This window comes from Trachypithecus francoisi, unplaced genomic scaffold (genome assembly GCF_009764315.1).
Source record: "Trachypithecus francoisi isolate TF-2019V2 unplaced genomic scaffold, Tfra_2.0 Lachesis_group17, whole genome shotgun sequence".
NCBI classification, from domain to species: Eukaryota; Metazoa; Chordata; class Mammalia; order Primates; family Cercopithecidae; genus Trachypithecus; species Trachypithecus francoisi.
Window position 1 is genome coordinate 80860750 of NW_022681462.1, and position 19948 is coordinate 80880697.

General features: G+C 50.3%; 3 protein-coding genes and 1 long non-coding RNA gene across 6 annotated transcripts in view; 2 read left to right on the forward strand and 2 right to left on the reverse strand.

Moving 5' to 3' along the window:
- The window catches only part of IFT172 (intraflagellar transport 172), a 44641-nt gene extending 42961 nt beyond the window's left edge, over positions 1–1680 (forward strand). The window contains 5 exon segments of the mRNA XM_033176212.1: positions 76–135; positions 221–319; positions 604–757; positions 948–1039; positions 1532–1680. Of these exon segments, the coding sequence (XP_033032103.1) occupies positions 76–135; positions 221–319; positions 604–757; positions 948–1039; positions 1532–1621 (495 nt within the window). The 3' untranslated portion in view covers positions 1622–1680.
- Positions 1681–1755: 75 nt separating this feature from the next.
- Positions 1756–3729, reverse strand: KRTCAP3 (keratinocyte associated protein 3). Of its 3 annotated transcripts, none has more exons than XM_033176214.1 (7): positions 3622–3729; positions 3299–3483; positions 3160–3219; positions 2786–2992; positions 2534–2668; positions 1992–2104; positions 1756–1866 (listed from the first exon to the last, which is right to left on the reverse strand). In XM_033176214.1, exons 1-6 carry the CDS (start codon positions 3647–3649, stop codon positions 1997–1999), a joined length of 723 nt encoding a protein of 240 aa, XP_033032105.1. In that variant the 5' UTR covers positions 3650–3729; the 3' UTR covers positions 1756–1866; positions 1992–1996. The 3 variants fall into 3 exon arrangements, with proteins under 3 accessions (XP_033032105.1, XP_033032108.1, XP_033032107.1); XM_033176216.1 differs by having other exon boundaries at positions 1757–1863; XM_033176217.1 differs by lacking the exon at positions 3160–3219.
- A 72-nt stretch (positions 3730–3801) lies between these two features.
- On the reverse strand, positions 3802–18361 carry NRBP1 (nuclear receptor binding protein 1). The gene is given in 19 exon segments (XM_033176213.1): positions 3802–4352; positions 4437–4492; positions 4725–4788; positions 4875–4928; positions 5115–5250; positions 5354–5404; positions 5548–5653; positions 6135–6267; positions 8738–8836; positions 8982–9040; positions 9250–9333; positions 10862–10956; positions 11327–11367; positions 11535–11624; positions 12007–12108; positions 12302–12424; positions 12932–12954; positions 12957–13160; positions 18232–18361. Coding segments are annotated over 18 exon segments (1605 nt in total). The 5' UTR covers positions 13141–13160; positions 18232–18361; the 3' UTR covers positions 3802–4247.
- Positions 4351–6019, forward strand: LOC117062557. Its single transcript, XR_004428432.1, has 2 exons — positions 4351–4513; positions 5081–6019. It is a non-coding gene; the product is annotated as an uncharacterized LOC117062557 (long non-coding RNA).
- Positions 18362–19948: the final 1587 nt, after the last annotated feature.

Sequence of the window (19948 nt, forward strand, 5' to 3'; positions counted from 1 at the left end):
TTGCATCTGGATCCCAGAGAAGTAGCATTCAAACCCAGCTTGTTCACTCCCATTTGCACCTCTTCTCTGCTGCAGGCAGTTGGCTGGGAGAACATGGCATTGATCTTCCTCAATCGCTTTTTGGACCTGACCGACGTGCGTAGGGAAGCTGTGCCCCGAGGGTGGGGGTTTTTGCTGGTCGCAAGCTGTGCCTAGCTCATGGTTGCCCACTCTACTGCAGGCAATCGAGGAGGGGACTCTGGATGGCCTTGACCACTCTGATTTTCAGGATACAGACATTCCCTTTGAGGTGCCACTCCCAGCCAAGCAGCATGTACCGGTAAGGGCACAGGGTTGGAAAATGGGAAGGCCTCACCAGTGTAAGTGCCTTGAGGGAGAACATCTTTGTGTTGCCATCTTTGGAAGGACCTCAGCCCTCACTACTCTTTCACTGAAAGTAGAAGCAAAGTAGAAAAAAAGCTGTGACTGTATCCCCCAATCCAAGGAGGATTTGTGGCTGAAAGCTAGTATACAGGAGGAGGGCTTAGCAAACCCCCTCTTCACCCATCTACCCCAACTTGCCCTGCCCTGTGTGAAGCTACCACTCCCTCTTGTCCTTTCCAGGAGGCTGAGAGAGAAGAGGTTCGAGACTGGGTGCTTACAGTCTCCATGGACCAGCGGCTGGAGCAGGTTCTGCCTCGGGATGAGCGTGGTGCCTACGAGGCCTCCCTAGTGGCAGCAAGCACTGGGATTCAAGCCCTGCCCTGCCTTATTACAGGTATAGAAGCCTACAGCACCCCAGATCCTGTGGTGGGTGGGAAGCAGCAGGATCAATAAACTTAATTTTACTAGGATTCAGTAAAGGGTACAAAAGACAGGACCATGCTTTCTACCCCCAGGCTGCTCCTCATTTTTCCCTCCTCATTCTCTCTCAAACCCCAGTTCACCATTTTTTTCTTCCTCCACAGGATACCCCATTCTGAGGAACAAAATTGAATTTAAGCGGCCAGGGAAGGCTGCTAACAAGGACAACTGGAATAAATTCCTTATGGCCATCAAGGTTAGAGAGGGGGACCTGAAGAATGAAGGCAGAGAGGGCAGCACTAAAAAAGAAAAAAAAACAAGTCCGGGCGCAGTGGCTCACGCCTGTAATCCCAGCACTTTGGGAGGCCAAGGCAGGTGGATCACCTGAGGTCAGGAGTTTGAGACCACCCTGGCCAACATGGTTATAAACCTCGTCTCTACTAAAAATACAAAAATTAGCCGGGTGTAGTGGCACGCACCTGTAATCCCAGCTACTCAGGAGGCTGAGGCAGGAGAATCGCTTAAACCCAGGAGGTGGAGGTTGCAGTGAGCTGAGATCACGCCACTGCACTCCAGCCTGGATGACAAAGCAAGATTCCATCTCAAAACAAACAAAAAACCCACATACACACTAGAAAGGTGGGTGGGATTGCAGGAAAGCAGGTGCAGACCCTGAAGCCTGCGATGGAGCTGATTTTCTATTTCCAGCATTAACAAGTTCCTCTCATGTTCTTCCATTTGCTTACAGACCTCCCACAGCCCAGTGTGCCAGGACGTGCTGAAATTCATCAGTCAGTGGTGTGGAGGACTCCCCAGCACCAGCTTTTCCTTTCAGTAGTCGGTAGAGCTGAGGAAGAGTTAGGGCCTCTCCCTCATTAAAGTTTTATAAATAACTGAGACCACTGTATTCTTTGATCAAAGTCACTCCCAACATCACACAGTGCCTTTTCCCCAAAAGGAATCATAATCAAGTGAAGAAAAGAGAAGTTACTTTATTATAATTTATTATCTCATCCCGAGGTCAGGGCCCCTTGTTTAGTGGGAAAAAAAACCCTTTAGGACTGAGTCTTGGAACAGCACCTGCTGGACAGAGGGGAGAACCAACCCGGGTCAGAGGGGGAAAGCAGCATGGCAAGACCTAGACCCAGTTCTAAGAGCACTTCCCTGCCCCCACTCTTACCCAGGCCACCACCTTCAAGGCCCATTACCTGTCCTAAACCCAACTTCTCTGTGATGCTTGGATTTCTTGACTTCCATCCAGTAGCTGCTCATTTTCCTGCCTTTTATGCTTAGGAGATTCAAGCTCTGTCATTTCCTCTAGCTGCAGAAGAAGGTGGAGTTTGACACCCTTGCCCTGAATGATAGGTCAGCATCTTTTTCTTTTCTTTTTTTTTTATTTTTTTGAGATGGAGCCTGGCACTGTTGCCCAGGCTGGAGTGCAGTGGCACGATCTCGGCTCACTGCAACCTCCACCTCCCCGGTTCAAGCAATTCTCCTGCCTCAGCCTTCCAAGTAGCTGGGATTACAGGTGCCCGCCACCCCACCTGACTAATTTTTTGTATTTCTAGTAGAGATGAGGTTTCACCACGTTGGCCAGGCTGGTCTCAAACTCCTGACCTCAAGTGATCTGCCTGCCTCAGGCTCCCAAAGTGCTGGGATTACAGGTGTGAGCCACTGCACCTGGCCGGTCAGCATCTTTTCAACACAGCCAGTCTCTGTGGAATGAACCCTTCCTGTTCACCTTCCTTACCTGCCCCTGAAGTCCCTCCTTCCTGCAGGGCCCAACTCCACGTAGAGCGAGTGCAGCCACACAGCAGTAACCAGATAGAGCAGCCTCCCCTGCAGACATGAGCAAAGAAGGGATCCAGAGAGCCAAGGCTGTATCCTGAAAAGCAAGAAGGATGGGGAGTAGGAGGGAGTAGGGCAAGTGCAACAAAGAAGGGAAATCAAAAGGGCAGGACCAAGGCTTTGTAGACCACAAGAGGGAAGAGAATGTGCTCACATAGATTCTTGTGGGGTCAAAGGGGCAGTCGGTGTGTCCCGGCCCCTCATCCAGTGGTACCAGAGGATCCAGCAGTCCTGGGTGGCAGTCAGCAATAAGGTGGCGGCCACCGTTGGCCACAGTGAGTGACACGGCAAGAAGGAGGCCCAGAGAGCAGGCAGCAGACAAGAGCAGGTTCACCAGAGCTAGTACCAGCAGGGCCCAGTGCTGGCAGGGACAGATCAGGGTGAGCAGCCTGGGCCTGGCTAACTCCCAGTGACTAGACACCCAGTTTCTCTATTTGAGGCTCCTCCAATCTATTGAAAGACCAATCTCAGCCCCCATTTCCCTGACTCAAGCCTACTCGTTAAAAGCTCCAGGAAGTCCCTTCTCACCAGTGGAGGGTGAAGAAGGTTCCTGGACGCCAGGAGAGCCACAAGTCCCACGGAAACGCTCTGTGGAAGATACAAAGCCTTTGGCTTGATGGGCTCTCTGGGCGCCCGACCCCCGCCCCGGGCCGCCTGCCGCACTCACCAGCAGCCCCGAGCCGACGGAGATGACATTGGCCACGGTGTACTCTGGCGTGACAGCGCCGCGGGGATTGGCCACGTGCCGCAGGACAGTGCCGTGCAGCACGGCCCCCAGCAGCAGGTTCACGTGGCCCACCAGGATCAGCGCAAGGCCCACGCGCATCAGCCGCCGGGGCCCCCGGGCGGCGTCTGCAAAGCACGGGTGAGGGCAGGGTTGAGTCGGTCGGGGTGGGGAAAGACGGCTCCTGGCGGGTTAACCGCGCGCCGTAGGACGGGCCAACGGTGGCCCCAGGGTTAGGAGACGAGACGCCAGGTCCCGGAAGTTACCGAAAGCGCAGAGACTGCAGCGCCTCATCCCGTCCGCCGCGCCAGCCGCAGGTCCGCTCTACCTGGGCCCGGCCCCGCCCCAACCTGGGCCCCGCCTCCGTCCCGGGTTCCCCTCCCACCCGGGCCCCGCCTCCGCCCCGGGCCCGCTCCCCCGGCAGGAAAGGCGCGAACACACGACGCTTTTAGCAAAAAGTAGACTTTTATTACAGCAGCAACTGAGGCGAATCGAATGGCCCCCCAGGGCCACCACTGCAGCACCACCTTTCTCTCCCGCCCCGGCCGCCCCAGCGGGATTGTAGAATTCGGCTCCCCTAGTGCCCGTGGGCCTCCTTTCCACACAGGCTGGGCGGGAGCCGGCAGATCAGCGACTAGCCCCCAACTAGAAGGCGGCTGCTGAGAAGGCCCAGGCCCACGTCTGTGCAAAACAAGTAAACAAAGTGCAGAGGGGAGGAAGAAAGGGGAGGGGGAGGATGATGCTCAGAACCAGGGAGGCCCCCCAGCCCTCCTGAATAATAAAGGAAGGGAGGGGCTTCACAGGGTAATACTGACTGGGGGGAAGGGATGGGAGGGCTGCAGCACGTCCAGGGACAGCCACAGCGCAGATCAGGGCCTGGCTCTGGTGAGCTCTAAGAGGAGACGGTGACAGCGGCTGAGTTGAGGGTACTGTTCCTGGCAAAATTGAACTTGTTCAAGGTCTCTTCTAGCAGAGAAGTCAGCCGGCTCTGGTCAGCCTAGGGGAGAAGTGCTCAGTGACATGGGGGCTGAGGAAGAGAAGGCATGGGGGCAGCCAGGGCAGATGAAGGCAGAAACCTCACCTCACTAATGAAGCCCAGCTGTACCAGCTCAGCTGCCAACTCGGGGATGTTCTCATCTGACAGAGAAACAGGAGGGGGTGAGTACAGTATGGGACTGAGGGACCTGGGGCCCTTCAGACAGCCCCACTGGGGCTAAATTGTCAGATCCACCCACTGCTTTAGGGGCTAAGATAGTCATTCTATGTGAGTTAATGTGTTACTGCCTTGTCACCTTTCCCACCCCTGAATATGCCCCTAAAAGATAAGGCTCATAGACTCTCCATCCTCTGAGGGAAAGGAGAGACTCACTTGGCATCAGGTCACAGCTCAGGTGCCGGTTCAGCTTGTCCTCCAGCTTCAGCAGAAGCGTCAGCTGGAGAATAGGACAGTCAGAAAATGAGACTCTTCTTCCCTACCCTCTGGCCACCAGCCCTGCGCAACCCTAGCCCTGAGCCTTACGTGGTGTTTGACTCCCTCCTCCACAGACTCAATGTTGCACTGCATCAGCACCACCTAGGGAAGGAAGAGAGGGTCACTCTAGAGACCTGTCCGTAAAAAACCCAATACCTAGACGTCTTTCCAGCCCATAGGGCATGGCTGCTAGGGAGCATTTTCTCTAAAGGATAGAGCCTTATTTGAGATGTCCTCTCTCCCTTCCACCACAGCCATGGAGACAATCCACACCCACACAGCCCCCACCTTGCGAGTCTCCACCTCAGCTGGTTCAGGTGTCGGAGTCTTGACAGAGGGAGGCACAACAGGTGATGTCACCTCCTCCTGCTGTGGCTGCTGGGGCCGAGGCAGCCCAAAGGCTGTCAGAGGATAGATCCCATTCCTGGAAGAAGATGAAGACAGGTCACATGGGTTCTGTGAATGCCTTAGGATACCCAACCCTGCTTGCTTTCTCAAGAAAGCCTGTCTTCTCACTCTGCTCTCACCTGACATCTTCAAGGAATTTATCTAATTCCAGAGCTGGTGACTGAGAGTACCTGGAGGAGAAAAGAGAAAGGAGATGGAAGGAAGGAAACAAGCAAAATAGCAAATTCAACCATTCCCAGAGAATGGACAGTTTACAGAGCCTCAAGAGTGGTAGTGACCAATTTGCCTCTTTCAGACCCTCTCAGTTACTCACAAAGTCTGAACTGGTTCTCTTCCTGGTCCTGCAGGGATTTCAGCCAGTACAGCACTGGTATCCATGTTTTTGGTGATCTCCTCCAGAGCGTTCTCTGGAATCATGTCTGGATGGAGTGGGATGTTATGAAGGGACAATCAGATTAAATGTCATAGAAGGCATGCAGGCAAAGGGGTAAAGAATCCCTTTGGAGGCCTGGCACAGTGACTCATGCCTGTAATCCCAGCACTTTGGGAAGCCGAGGTGGACAGATCACTTGACGCCAGGAGTTCAAGACCAGCCTGGCCAACATGGCGAAACTCCATCTCTACTAAAAGTACAGAAATTAGCCAGGCATGGTGGCACATGCCTGTAATCCCAGCTATTCGGGAGGCTGAGGCACAAGAATCGCTTGAGCCCGGGAGCTGGAAGTTGCAATGAGCTGAGATCAAGCCATTGCACTCCAGCCTGGGAGACAGAGTGACACTCTGTCCCAAAAAAAAAAAAAAAAAATCCCTTTGGATATAGAAGAGGAAAGCAAGCATGCCAGTGATAGTTACAGGGTTCCAGATTGGAAGACTATTCCCCACCGGGCCAAGAGGACTCACGCTGGTGTCCCACAATGCAGTGGGCAGCAAGGAGTTTGAGCGACGGCACTTCAAACAATGCTGGGTGGAACAGAAGTTCTCTGGCCGTTGGTCTGCGAGCAGGTTCAGACTGCAGGCACTTTTGAATGAATTCCTAGAAAAGAAAAGAAGGAGCCGGGCGCGGTGGCTCAAGCCTGTAATCCCAGCACTTTGGGAGGCCGAGACGGGCGGATCACAAGGTCAGGAGATCGAGACCACCCTGGCTAATACGGTGAAACTCCGTCTCTACTAAAGAATACAAAAAACTAGCTGGGCGACGAGGCGGGCGCCTGTAGTCCCAGCTACTTGGGAGGCGGAGGCAGGAGAATGGCGTAAACCCGGGAGGCGGAGCTTGCAGTGAGCTGAGATCCGGCCACCGCACTCCAGCCTGGGCCACAGAGCCAGACTCCGTCTCAAAAAAAAAAAAGAAAAGAAAAGAAGGAACTGGAGCAGGCATCTGGCAAGCCCCTCAATGCGTTCATCTTTATAACTCTCATTATACTTAGCACAAGGCTTTGTACATAGTAGGGGCTCAGCACTTACTGAGAAAACAATATATTGATAAATGCACCTGAAAGGGCTTCAAAAACTATAAAATATTATATGAAAGACACCAGCCACTGCCTTTCTGGGTTTAATTATTTTTCTGCTCTCCAACCACAAGCTTTCTTTTTTCTTTAATGTTCACACTTTCTTTTCCTTAGTTTCTACCTCTGCTTTATTAGCCAACTCACTGCCTATCTTCTATTCTAAATCTTGCCAAATTTAGCTTCTCTCTTCCCAAACTTACGCAATGTGATCAATATTCACCATCTTTTTTATTTCACAAGCCTAGTATCACAATTTCCTTTGCCCACAATCACTGAATTCACTCAATTTCCCAGGATTCCTCTACCCATTTCTGCCTTCTTTCTTTCTCTTTCTCTCTCTCTCTCTCTCTCTCTCTCTTTTTCCTGAGACAGGGTCTTGCTGTATCACCCAGGCTGGAGTATAGTAGCACAATCACAGCTCACTGCTGCTTCAACCTCCTGGGCTCAAGCAGTCCTCCCACTTCAGCTTCCAGAGTAGCTGGGACCACAGGCATGTGCCACCACACCCAGCTAATTTTTATATTTTTTTCACAGAGATAGGGTTTTGCTACGTTGCCCAGGCTAGTCTCGAGCTCCTGAGCTCAAGTGATCCTCCCACCTCAGCCTCCAAAAGTGCTGGGATTAAAAGTATGAGCCACCGTACTCCACCGCCTCCTTTTCTACCTCCTGCACATCCCATGACAACCTGCTTTCCTGCTTTTAACCTTGAAAGCTAACAAGGCCACATACCTCATCTTTCACTTGAATACTCCACCTCAATGTTGAAGTAGAAACTTACTCCACACTATCCTCCTGACTTCCCACTAGTCTTCTTTTCTCTCCTGTTCCCTATTATACTTATCTAATGAGTTACAAACTGTTCTTGTTTGGACTTTCCTGTCCAAGCTCTACTTACTATAGTCTATCAACTGATGCATAACCTTATGTCTTTTAAATCTTGGCTCATTATTTCAGGGCACCATCCCTAACTAAAACTGTATAAATATAAAATCCCAAACAACTGGTTTAATTTAAATTGACTGATGTGCTTAAAAATATAAAAATGGGCCGGGCGCGGTGGCTCAAGCCTGTAATCCCAGCACTTTGGGAGGCCGAGACGGGCGAATCACGAGGTCAGGAGATCGAAACCATCCTGGCTAACACGGTGAAACCCCGTCTCTACTAAAAATACAAAAAAATTAGCTGGGCGAGGTGGCGGGCGCCTGTAGTCCCAGCTACTCGGGAGGCTGAGGCAGGAGAACGGCGTGAACCCGGGAGGCGGAGCTTGCAGTGAGCTGAGATCCGGCCACTGCACTCCAGCCTGGGGGAAGAGCGAGACTCTGTCTCAAAAAAAAAAATAAAATAAAATAAAATAAAAATAAAAAAATAAAAATATAAAAATGGCTGGCTGAGAGTATACAGCAATTGCCTGAGGTAACCATCAAATTAATTTACCTCCATGTAGGCACATTTAAATTCACATACATTTTTTTTCTTTTTTATTTTTAGAGACAGTCTCACTCTGTTGCCCAGATTGGAGTGCAGTAGCCCAATCTCAGCTTACTGCAACCTCTGCCTCCCAGGTTCAAGCATTTCTCTTTCCTCAGCCTCCCATGTATTTGGGACTACAAGCACACACCACCACGCCCAGCTAGTTTTTGTATTTTCAGCAGAGACAGGGTTTCACCACGTTGGCCAGGCTGGTCTCAAACTCCTAACCTCAAGTGATCCGCCCGCCTCAGCCTCTCAAAGTGCTGGGATTACAGGTGTGAGCCACTGCGCCCAGCCAACACACAACTTTGAATCCCAGTATCATCCATCTTAACCCCCTAACCTATGTGTATATATGCAAAAACAGGGTAGGCACCTCCTAAGAAAATGTTTACAGATTTTGCGTGTCCTTTCTGTTTTATGTTCCCTAGCTCTTAGGAGCATATGCCCAGTGGATACAAAGGAAGAAAAACCAGAAGAAATCTGAAGGTCAGTTGAGGAGGGAGTGATCCTGAAGATCCTTACCCTCTGTAATGGGTCTTCTAGAAGCTGGATGGCACTGCTGATGGCTTCCTGTGGCACATATGAGGACTCTCCATTGCCCTGAATCTCCAGCACTGCCATCTTCAGTGAGGAGGAATAAAAATAAAGGAGACACCTAAGAACGTCAGTGCTCCCACAATCACTCCTTCCAAGCCAGCGCCTTACTTGTCCTCCCTCCATTACCCCTTCCATCTTCTCATTTGCCGCCCCCCTCCAGTCTCCTCACCTCCAGTGCACACATGCCAAAGGAGTAGATGTCCACTGCTGTTGTCACATTAGTGACTTCTAGGGAAAACCGAGAAGGCTTTGGTTAATCAGAGGATTGGGGGCTAGGGTTGGCAGGAATGCCTTAGGAAAAAAAAAAGAAAAGAAAAAAATATTTTGTATGCTGGTAGAGAAGGCCTAGAAGTTTCAGTTATATTGCCTCTGTACCTCAAGTTATAAGGTGCAAAAGCAGGGGATGAGGACAGGGCAGAGAAAGCAGGAAGGCTCACCTCCATACTCTGGTGCAAAGAAGTGTAGATTCTTCTGCTCTTCTCGACAAGTCTTCACATGATTGTTGATAGTGTCAGGAGCCACTGGGAGTAGGGGAGACACACACAATCTGACCACCATCAACGAAGAATAGTCTCACTCCAGAGAAAGGCCCCAAAAGCCAAATTCTCTCCTAAAGTCTCCTTTCTGATGACCCTCAACAGGCACAAACATATCCCCTTTCCCGTCCTGAACTACAGACCACACATGGACACCACCTACCTCCCCTTTCTTAGTCCTGCTGCTTCTTATCTAATGTCCCTAAATCAGGAGCAACAAAAGCACCAGACTAAATTAACAGATACACAGGGACTTTGGGCTAGTCTAGAAGCAATGCAGTTTAAGGAAAAACTTTCACTTGTGCCCCATTCACCTTCCCTAAATCCCAGGTACATCTAATCCCTACTCACATGAAAATATTTGGTTTTAGTTTTTTCATCCACCCTGCAAATAACATAAAAACACAGGCAGCCCTTCCTAATCTGGGACAATTGGAGACCTCAGGAACTTGGATAAATAAGGATAAGAAGTATTAACATACAACTCAGGAGGTAGCCTCCTTCTTACCCACCTTTGCTGAGTGAAACTCAAAAAGAGCTCAGAATTGAGCTAATACCCTTGAATCAGTTCCACTTTTAATCCACCAAAACTTTTTAGACTCCTATTCTACCCCCTTATTCCTCAACACTGCCTGCCACAGAGCTGAATGAGGAAACAGGACCAGGCCCAATTTGGACTCACTCAGATCATCAACAATGACCACAAGTCACAGAGGATCTGGGAGCACAGTATGAGCTGGGAAACTAGCCTGATGATGAGGGGGAACATGAATCCAGGAGGTAAGTGGCCAGCCAGGCAGAATCCACAGGAAACAAGCAGGTTATGGAGGGGCAAGCAGGCGGAGGGCTGGCAGGGCAGAAGCTAAGCAGGCATAATTAGGCAGGGAAGATAGGAGAAGAGGGTTTGCTCCCACGACTGCATGCACTGGGCAGCCGCCAAGGGAGCAGAGGGAGCACAAACAGAGCCCCGAGTGGGGCAGAGGGAGCTCTCACCATTAGCAAAAATCCTATGAAAGACTGTTGGGAACAGAGCAGCCCGTAAGCGGGAGGGAGGAAAACAGAGAAAAGTTGTGAGCCATGGAGCAGCCAAGCCCCAGACAAATGGACACACAAATACCACACAGACACAGCACACAGAAATGTTGTACACTGCACACAAATACACAGCAAATGAAAGCACTCACAGCAGGCACAGCCTGGAACCTCCTTGGCAGGGTCTGGCCCCAGGACTCAAATCAAACCTCAAACCCGTATCTCTTGCCCTTTCCCAACCTCCTATCAGTATCTCTGTATTGACCCTAATTTCCTTTCAAAAAGGTGTAAGATTACATATCCTACCCCATCTCCACTAATTAACTGGCCTCTCCTATGAATTACTCCTAGCAAGGTCCTTTCTCTTCTCACCGGCCCACACTTCAGAATTTTGCTCTGTTATCCCCCATTCCTTTCATCTTACCCCCATGGTTCCCAAATTCCCGAGGCTCCCCTGCCCAGAACCTCTCCCTCCCCTCACCAGAGCCAATCTTGATGAGTCCGTTGTGCTGGATGAAGATGGTGTCACAGGTCAGGTTCCCATGGATGATGGGGGGGTCACAGGAGTGCAGGTAGCTGTGGGGGCACTGGGCTGTTAGAGGGGCCACTGGGAAATTAAGGGCAAGGGGAACCCAAGGGTTAAGAGGAGCAAGGGCCAGGTCTCCTGCTGGTCACCATAAAGATAATCCCCACACTCTGAATCTCCATTATGCCTGATGATTTAAAAAGCTGGATAAGCACTAGGAGAAAGAGGTAGGAGGTAAGTGTTGTGGTTAGGGCATTAGGATGCACCCTTTAAAAGACCCGTAGGGGGCCTAATCTTGACAGTATATGATTCAAAGAAAGTGGGGAAAGGCAGAAGAGAACAGAAGAGTAGTGCCCTGAAATCTGTTTGGAGGAACTAAATCAGGAAATATGGGTAAGAAACTAACCAGGTACTACTTACCTTAGGGCAGACAGGATTTGTGTGCACCAGCGCTTCCATGCCTGGAACAAAGTTTGATCCAAGGGTCAGCAGTAGTTCCCTCTCTTAACTCTCTCCCACCAGCAACTTCCATCCCTTCCTGATCAGCTTCATTATTAACACAGTAATTTTTAAGCCCCCCGCCCCGCCCCACCCCGAGCCTAAAACTTTGTCTGCTCTCCTTCTATACCTTTTCATTCATGGTCTTGTGGTTCTTTTTGGTCTTCTTCAGAAATTGCTTCAGACTCCCAGATGACATGTATTCTGTGATAAAAATGACCTGGGGAGGCAAAGCATTTACTAAAAGGTCTTATGGTAGAAATGATCCCTTCCATTGTAACAGATTTTAAATTTGAAAGTTTGTTAAAATTTCTCTCCTTTTGTTCTTAGCTTTACTTATTTAGACTAAATAGGGCAATGAAAACTACTAAGCAATAAAAGTTATGGGAAGAAGGAAGCAAAAGTTCACTCATTTTCTGCCCAATCTATAGCCATACAAAAGGCATAGGTGACAACTGAAGCCCTACTCTTATCGCCACTGCAGCTGATTCCAGTTCTGTTTCAAAACTACCTTGTTTTAATCTCTGAGTATAAAATGAACAATAATAAATGCAGCTAGTCTCTTTGCAGTAAGTTCAGGAAATATGGGGAAAAATTCTTACCCTGGCCTTGTTCTCTTTAATGTCAGCCCAATATTTGTGAAACTTAACAATGTTAAGATGCTCCAATTGAATCAGATTATCAAACACAGCACGAACCTTTTCCTGAGAGCAAGCGAGACAGTGGAATAACAGAGTTCATAAATCACTGTAATAATCCTGAGAAGCCATTTCCTGTCCCTCCCCAGAAATGAACTGACCCCAACATACTCTCCTCATGGGCAGCTTCCCAACACCAATTCCTCTCTAAATCACTGTTCCAACATTCCTCAGGCTTCACCTTTTCAGCATTACCTACCTCCTGCAGCTTGTAGTTCTTGCGCTCAGAGAACTGTACCTCATTCCACACAACCTCTACACCTTCCTCTGTATCCATGGCCAGGTATGCACTGTCAATACCTGGTACATTCCGTTGATTCACCTGAGAAGAAATTCATATGAAAGAATTAAAGTTATCTCGCAAATCCTCCATTTTAATACTCCATATGATCATCTCCTCCTAGCCCCCAACCTACTGAAGTTTGGTCGGCCTCTTTTAAGACTTCGCTCTGGCCGGGCGCGGTGGCTCAAGCCTGTAATCCAGCACTTTGGGAGGCCGAGACGGGCGGATCACGAGGTCAGGAGATCGAGACCATCCTGGCTAACATGGTGAAACCCCGTCTCTACTAAAAATACAAAAAACTAGCCGGGCGAGGTGGCGGGCGCCTGTAGTCCCAGCTACTCGGGAGGCTGAGGCAGGAGAATGGCGTGAACCCGGGAGGCGGAGCTTGCAGTGAGCCGAGATTGCGCCACTGCACTCCAGTCTGGGCGACAGAGCGAGACTCTGCCTCAAAAAAAAAAAAAAAAAAAAAAAAAAAAAGACTTCGCTCTTCCAGTTCTCACCTTTCCAGAATTCACTCCCCCAAGAGTGACTGTACCATCACCTTACCTCTTCTCGCCTCTTCTGCCAGCGCCACAGGGCGACTCTTCCAAAATCTCAGACTCATCTTCACTTTCTTCTTCTTCCTCTGGGGAAGCAGCTGAGGTTGTGGAGGTCACAGGAGGTGACACTGATGTCAGGCCAGGAGCTGAAGATGAGGATTCTACCTTTGGGTCTGAGCCACTGCTGAGTACTGTCTGGGACTCCCCCTCCGACATGCTGGAAGGAACACTCAGATCTGCATTGGTTGGGGCAAGTACAGAGGGAGAAGGCAGAGAGGGTCAGGATACATCTGTAAAGATTTAGTAATCCAGGCTGGACGCGGTGGCTCACGCCCGTAATCCCTTTGGGAGGCCGAAGTGGGCAGATCACCTGAGGTCAGGAGTTCAACATGGCGAAACCCCATCTCTACTAAAAATACAAAATTAGCTGGGTGTGGTGGCATGTGCCTGTAGCCCCAGCTACTCAGGTGACTGAGGCAGGAGAATTTTTTCTTTTTTTTTTTTTCTATTGAGACGGAGTCTCACTCTGTTGCCCAGGCTGGAGTGCAGCGGCACAATCTCGGCTCACTGCAAGCTTCGCCTCCTGGGATCACACCATTCTCCCGCCTCAGCCTCCCGAGCAGCTGGGATTACAGGTGCCCACCACACGCCCAGCTAATTTTGTGTATTTTTAGTAGAGACGGGGTTTCACCATGTTAGCCAGGATAGTCTCGATCTCCTGACCTTGTGATCCGCCCGCCTCGACCTCCCAAAGTGCTGGGATTACAGGCGCGCCCGGTCAAGAATTTTTTGAACCAGGGAGGTGGATGTTGCAGTAAGCCGAGATCGTGCCACTGCACTCCAGCCTGGGTGACAGCAAGACCCCATCTCAAAAAAAGAAAAAGAAAAATTTAGTAATCCAGCTGAGCACAGTGGCTCACCCCTGTAATCCTAGCAATTCGAGAAGCCAAGGCAAGAGGTTCACTTGAGGCCAGGAGTTTGAGACCCAGCCTGGGCAACAAAGTGAGAGCCCATCTTTACAAAAAAAAATTAAAAATTAGCAGGGTGAGGTGGTACACAGCTATAGTCCCAGCTACCCGGGAGGCTGAAGGGAGAATCACTTGATTGCCTAGGAGTTTGAGGCTGCAGTGAGCTATGATCATGCCACTGGCTGGGCAACAGGGGGAGACTCTGTCTCAAAAAAAGAAATAAATAAAAAGATTTAATAATCCTAATAACTTCATATGCGAATTCAAAAGAAAACAGGCCAGGCACTTGAGACCAGCCTGGACAATATAACAAGACCCCAGTCTCTACACAAAATTTTTAAAATTAAAAATAGGAAATACACACCACCTTTGTTTCCTTTAAATCCAAAATCAGAATCAGTCCTAAATACTGCAACATTAACTATTCTCCTAACTCAAGTCTAGAGAAGGTGAGCTATCATAGTTGAAGATGACCCACCCAGGAATGACAAACACAAGATTTACGGCAGTCTAACCTCACTTAGAGTCAGGTTCAAATCAACAGCAAAATCAGGTGCTCCATTCCTTCTTGGCAAATATTCATCCAACATGCTTCCCTTTGAATCCCCAAGTACACCCTATTTGTACTGTGCTCAAGAATTAAGCTATGTGTGGCTCACGCCTGTAATCCCAACACTTTGGGAGACTGAGGTAGGTAGATTACCTTAAGTCAGGAGTTCAAGACCAGCCTGACCAACATGGCAAAACCCTGTCTCTACTAAAAATAAAAAAATTAGCCAGGTGTGGTGGCACACACCTGTAGTCCCAGCTACTCAGGAGGCTGAAGCAGGGGAATCACTTGAACCCAGGAGGCAGAGGTTTCAGTGAGCTGAGATTGTGCCACTGCACTCCAGCTTGGGCAACAGAGTGAGACTCTGTCTCAAAAAATTAGGCCGGGTGCGGTGGCTCAAGCCTGTAATCCCAGCACTTTGGGAGGCCGAGACGGGCGGATCACGAGGTCAGGAGATCGAGACCATCCTGGCTAACACCGTGAAACCCCGTCTCTACTAAAAATACAAAAAACTAGCCGGGCGAGGTGGCGGCGCCTGTAGTCCCAGCTACTTGGGAGGCTGAGGCAGGAGAATGGCGTAAACCCAGGAGGCAGAGCTTGCAGTGAGCTGAGATCCGGCCACTGCACTCCAGCCCGGGCGAGAGCGAGACTCTGTCTCAAAAAAAAAAAAAAAAAAAAAAAAAAAATTAAAAACAAAAAGCTATATGGGCGCTATTCAGAACAGATGACTCCAGACTCCAAAATGTTGCACTGAGACAGCCTTAAGGCTGGACCTGTGGCATCCTCAGCCAACTTATCCAGCTGAAACTTTTGGCTAATTTATCCAGCTAGAACTAACCTTGGCATTCACTATCCATCCCTTCTCTACACAGAACAAGCCCGCCAGTCCATGGTGAGGCTACCCTTGGGGCAGGTGACTGGCAGTTGTTAGTGACTTCAACCCTGATGACCTCACCTTTCCTGTGATGTGAGTGTGACAAATGGGTATTGGTTAACAACATTTTTTTTTCATTCACTCATTTGACAGATTTTTTTTTAAGCACTTATTGTGGGCCAACCATTGGGCTAAGTCCTTGGGATACAATAACAAACAAAATAAATACCCACATTCAAGCAGCCACAAATTCAAGTCAGAGCTAAGACTTTAAGCTTCCAGCTTTCATTTCATTCACATTGCTCAAAGGCTCTGGTTTCCACTCTCTGGGGCACTAGATCTGATATAGGTTATTTCTTTTTTGGCGGAGGGGATGGAATCTCACTCTGTTGCCCAGGCTGAAGTGCAGTGGTGTGATCTGGGTTCACTGCAACCTCCGCCTCCCAGGTTCAAGGGATTCTCCTGCCTCAGCCTCCCGAATAGCTGAGACTACAGGCATGCGCCACCACACCTAGCTAATTTTTTGTATTTTTAGTAGAGATGGGGTTTCACCGTGTTAACCAGGATGGTCTCAATCTCCTGACCTCATGATCCGCCCGCCTCAGCCTCCCAAAGTGCTGGGATTACAGGCATGAGCCACCGCACTGGCCTAGGTTATTTCTTACAAATACAAATAACTCAATGTACAACTTTTATAGGAAAAAGTATTATACAGCATAACATTTTTTTCAGGGTCATGGGTACTTGAAGAAAAAGAATTCTCAAGAGCTGAATGCCATTAACTTGTACAAAAAGTCACAAGACAACCACTTAATGTTATTCTGTATCTCTAAGAACAAAGACTGAAGGAGGTGGAACCTGTGTGTGCTTGGCTCAAGAGAGTGCGCTACAGTATGAAAGAGACACCCTGGGCCGGGCAAGCTGGCCCATGCCTGTAATCCCAGCACTTTGGGAGATGGTGGAGGCGGACTGCTTGAGCTCAAGAGTTCAAGACCAGCCTGGGCAACAAAAATATACAACAATTAGCAGGGTGTGTTGGCACATGTCTGTAATCCCAGCTTATTCAAGAGGCTGAAGCATGAGAATCACTTGAACTCAGGAGGCAGAGGTTGCAGTGAGCCCAAATGGTGCCACTGCACCACAGCCTGGGTGAGAGAGTGAGACTATGACTCAAAAAAAAAAAAAAAAAAAGACAAAGAAAGTGATACCCTGGAAAGTAAATGTGCTCCTGTAAGTTCAGAAGTCTCCCGTCAACACACCAATCTTTTAAAAAGTCCACATGTATTTTTAGAACTCTCTGATGCCCATTTGTGCCCATCTCTGCCCCCAATCTACACTACATTTAACTCAACTAAGGAGATTTTTATTAGAAGACAGTCTAGTGAATACCAAAGAGCAATAGGCAGTACAAAGGAAATCTGGCAAGATATTCTTTCCGTATGTTATTTTCTAGATCCTGGCTTATTCTAGAGAGATTTGCCAGGCGCGCTGGCTCATGCCTGTAATCCCAGCTACTTAGGAGGCTGAAGTGGGAGGATCGCTGGAGAGGGATTTAACTTAGCCAGCCAGGAAAGCTACTATCTGCCTGTTTTAGTAATCTACCAGAAAACTTCTGTTAGAGATCATGTTCCTTCATCCGAAAAGCAGCTAAGAAAATGGTAAGACACTATCAGTTACTTCCTTGAGCAGCTACATTCACTGAATGCATCTAGAATCTGAACTAAGTAAAATTCCCAGCCAGATTACAATAGGAAATAACAGTAGAATTCTAATACAGGAAAGCTGTAGCCAATGGAGTCCAAAGAAACTTCTGGACCCAGGACACAAACAACTAATCCACAGTAGGGCACCACAGGAGGCACCAACCCTTCATCAGAGATATGCCCTTGGAATTTGCTTACCGCCCACCCCACGACCTTCCTAATTTTTGTGACTTTTTGTCCCTTCCTAATTTTTCCTCCGCAGGCAAAATGAGGGCAGTGCCCGAGATCCTCCAGCACTCCTCTTATTGATGAAGAAACCTCTGCGACACTGGGAGTTTTGCCTCGGAGCCGCTGAGAGGTTTAAAAGAGATCACACATGGGAAAGCTCATAAGCGCCCATAAGGGGATTCTCCTTGCCGCCTCCAGCCACCCTGAGACATGCAGTGTTCACTTTGGAGTAATGCAGATCGCCCTGCAAAGTTTTTCCCCGAGACTTTCGTTTATTGGACAGCAGACCCTCTGCGTGTCAGCTCCTCTGCAAGAGCTCACGGGCCCGGGCCTCTCAGCTGTCCTCACCCTGAGCGGACCAGAGGGCCTCTGAGACCCGCAGCACTGTCCAGTGGGAAATAAAACCGCTCGGGAGAGGAACCTGGCCCCTAGAATTTCACACTCCAACAGGTCGCATGCCCTGCGCCTGGAAGGCAGCGACGGCCCGCGCAGGCACCAGGCTGGGGCCCAGGGAGCCAGTGGCGGCCACCTCATCAAAGGCCGGCCAGGCAGCGTAGTCAGGGGCGCAGGCCACGCCCCCGCGCAGTCGGCGCACCGCCCCGCGAGCAGGCCTGGCCAGGCCGCCGCGCTTCCGCAGACCGCCGGGCCTCGACCGCCGCCCCCGCCCCCGCCCCCGCCCGCCGGGCCCCGCCTCTCGCAGCCGGAGTTCCAAGCGAACGCCAGGGCCTCCCGACCCGCGCCCGCAGAATTCCGGGGCGCCGCCGCCAAGCCAGAGAGGCCGGGGAGGGACAGGCAGGGACTGCGGGGCCGAAGCGGCCCCTCGGCTCCAGCAGGCAGGGCCCGATCGGGCCTGGGCTACTGAGTGAGCAGGGCCGCCTTCAGCACCCGCCTGGCGGGTCCCACCGTCCTGGGCCTCGGAGGCCGATCCTTCCGTCCTCTCGCGAACCGCCTCCTCCCGGGGCCCTCTTTTCCCTGGGCGCTCACCTCCCGACTCCGCGCCCCGCAGTCTGCGCTTCAGCTCCAGCTCGGGTTCCGGGGCCCCGGATCACAGCGACTCCCTCACAGCTGCGCTCCGCAGCGCAACCGAACTGCGGGCCCCGCCCTCGCGGCGGCCGACCAACAGATGGGCGATGCCGCACCGCCGGCAGGCTTCCATTGGGCGACGTTCTCGATGGGCGGGGCCCGGCCGCCGGGAGCTCGCTGAAGTAGGCTTCCACCCGCTCTCCTCCCCTTGCGCCGGTCCGGCCGAGACCTCTGAGAGGGGTTGGTGTTTTCGGTCCCAGCTGGTGCTCGTCTCTCTGTCCACCCCACCGCCCGGTCCAGGTGCCCCAGATGGTTCTGCTGGACGCAGGGAAAGCCTCCTCCCTCTTCTTGAAGGCGCCATGACAGTTCTAATGCCCCGAAAAGACAAAAGGAGCGAAAGACGTAGCCTCGGTCCGAGAGGAGCTGCCCCACCCCAGTCCCCGCCTGCATTATTTTGGAACGAGACTGTTGTGCAGGACGCCAATTCTCTGGAAAGCTTTTAAAAATTACCTAACACTGAAAATTAGTAGTTAACTCTTTGTGATTGCATAGCACTATTTGCTTAAACTTTGTAAGAGGTTTTCACAGATGTCATTTCATTTGATCCTCATAAGAACGAACTCATTAAAATTGTCATTCAATGGTAGTTGACAAATGCAAAACCTGAATCAGAGTTATTAAGCTATTGGCCGAAAGTTAAGTTTTTTTTTTTTTGTTTTTGTTTTTTGAGACGGAGTCTCGCTCTACCGCCCAGGCTGGAGTGCAGTGACCGGATCTCAGCTCACTGCAAGCTCCGCCTCCCAGGTTTACGCCATTCTCCTGCCTCAGCCTCCTGAGTAGCTGGGACTACAGGCGCCCGCCACCTCGCCCGGCTAGTTTTTTGTATTTTTTAGTAGAGACGGGGTTTCACGGTGTTAGCCAGGATGGTCTCGATCTCCTGACCTCGTGATCCGCCCGTCTCGGCCTCCCAAAGTGCTGGGATTACAGGCTTGAGCCACCGCGCCCGGCCGAAAGTTAAGTTTTTAAGAGCCAAGTCTGGAAGCCGAAACAGTAAACTTCCTCAAAGGAGACTACGTTGAGAAGATGTTTGGAAAGAATTTAGATTGGTTTCGAGTTAGTGGAAAGAAAAGATGATAAATTCCGGACGAGCTGTTGATCTGGGAAAACTAAGCGCGGAGCCTTCAGGATGGAAGTTCACTCTGCCCTTCGACGTGTATGATGGAGGGAAGACGATGAATCAATCAACAGAACTTGGGAATGTCACAATCACCAAATTTTACTGTCCTTAAAGGGAATCTCTAATCCTGTTTCACTGGGAGAAAGGACATCTGGCAGAAACCCTCTCGTTTTCTCATCACTTCAAAATATTAATTTTTAAAACCAATCTTTTGGTCGGGTGCGGTGGCTCACGCCCAGCACTTTGGGAGGTCTAGGTGAGCGGATCACTTGAGGTCAGGAGTTCGAGACCAGCTTGGTCAACGTAATGAAACTCCATCTCTACTAAAAATACAAAATTTAGCCGGGCAAGGTAGCACATGTCTGTTCTCCTGCCTCAGCCTCCCGAGTAGCTGGAACTACAGGCGCCCGCCACCTCGCCCAGCTAGTTTTTTTGCATTTTTTAGTAGAGACGGGGTTTCACCGTGTTAGCCAGGATGGTCTCGATCTCCTGACCTCGTGA

Excerpts from the sequence above, each read along its gene's own strand:
- KRTCAP3 (XM_033176214.1), bottom strand. The coding sequence starts at position 3,649 with ATGAGGCGCTGCAGTCTCTGCGCTTTCG. Across the intron at positions 2,993-3,159 it reads ACCTTCTTCACCCTCCACTG|CACTGGGCCCTGCTGGTACT; the intron begins GTGAGAAGGGAC and ends TGTCCCTGCCAG. Across the intron at positions 2,669-2,785 it reads TTGACCCCACAAGAATCTAT|GATACAGCCTTGGCTCTCTG; the intron begins GTGAGCACATTC and ends CTTGCTTTTCAG.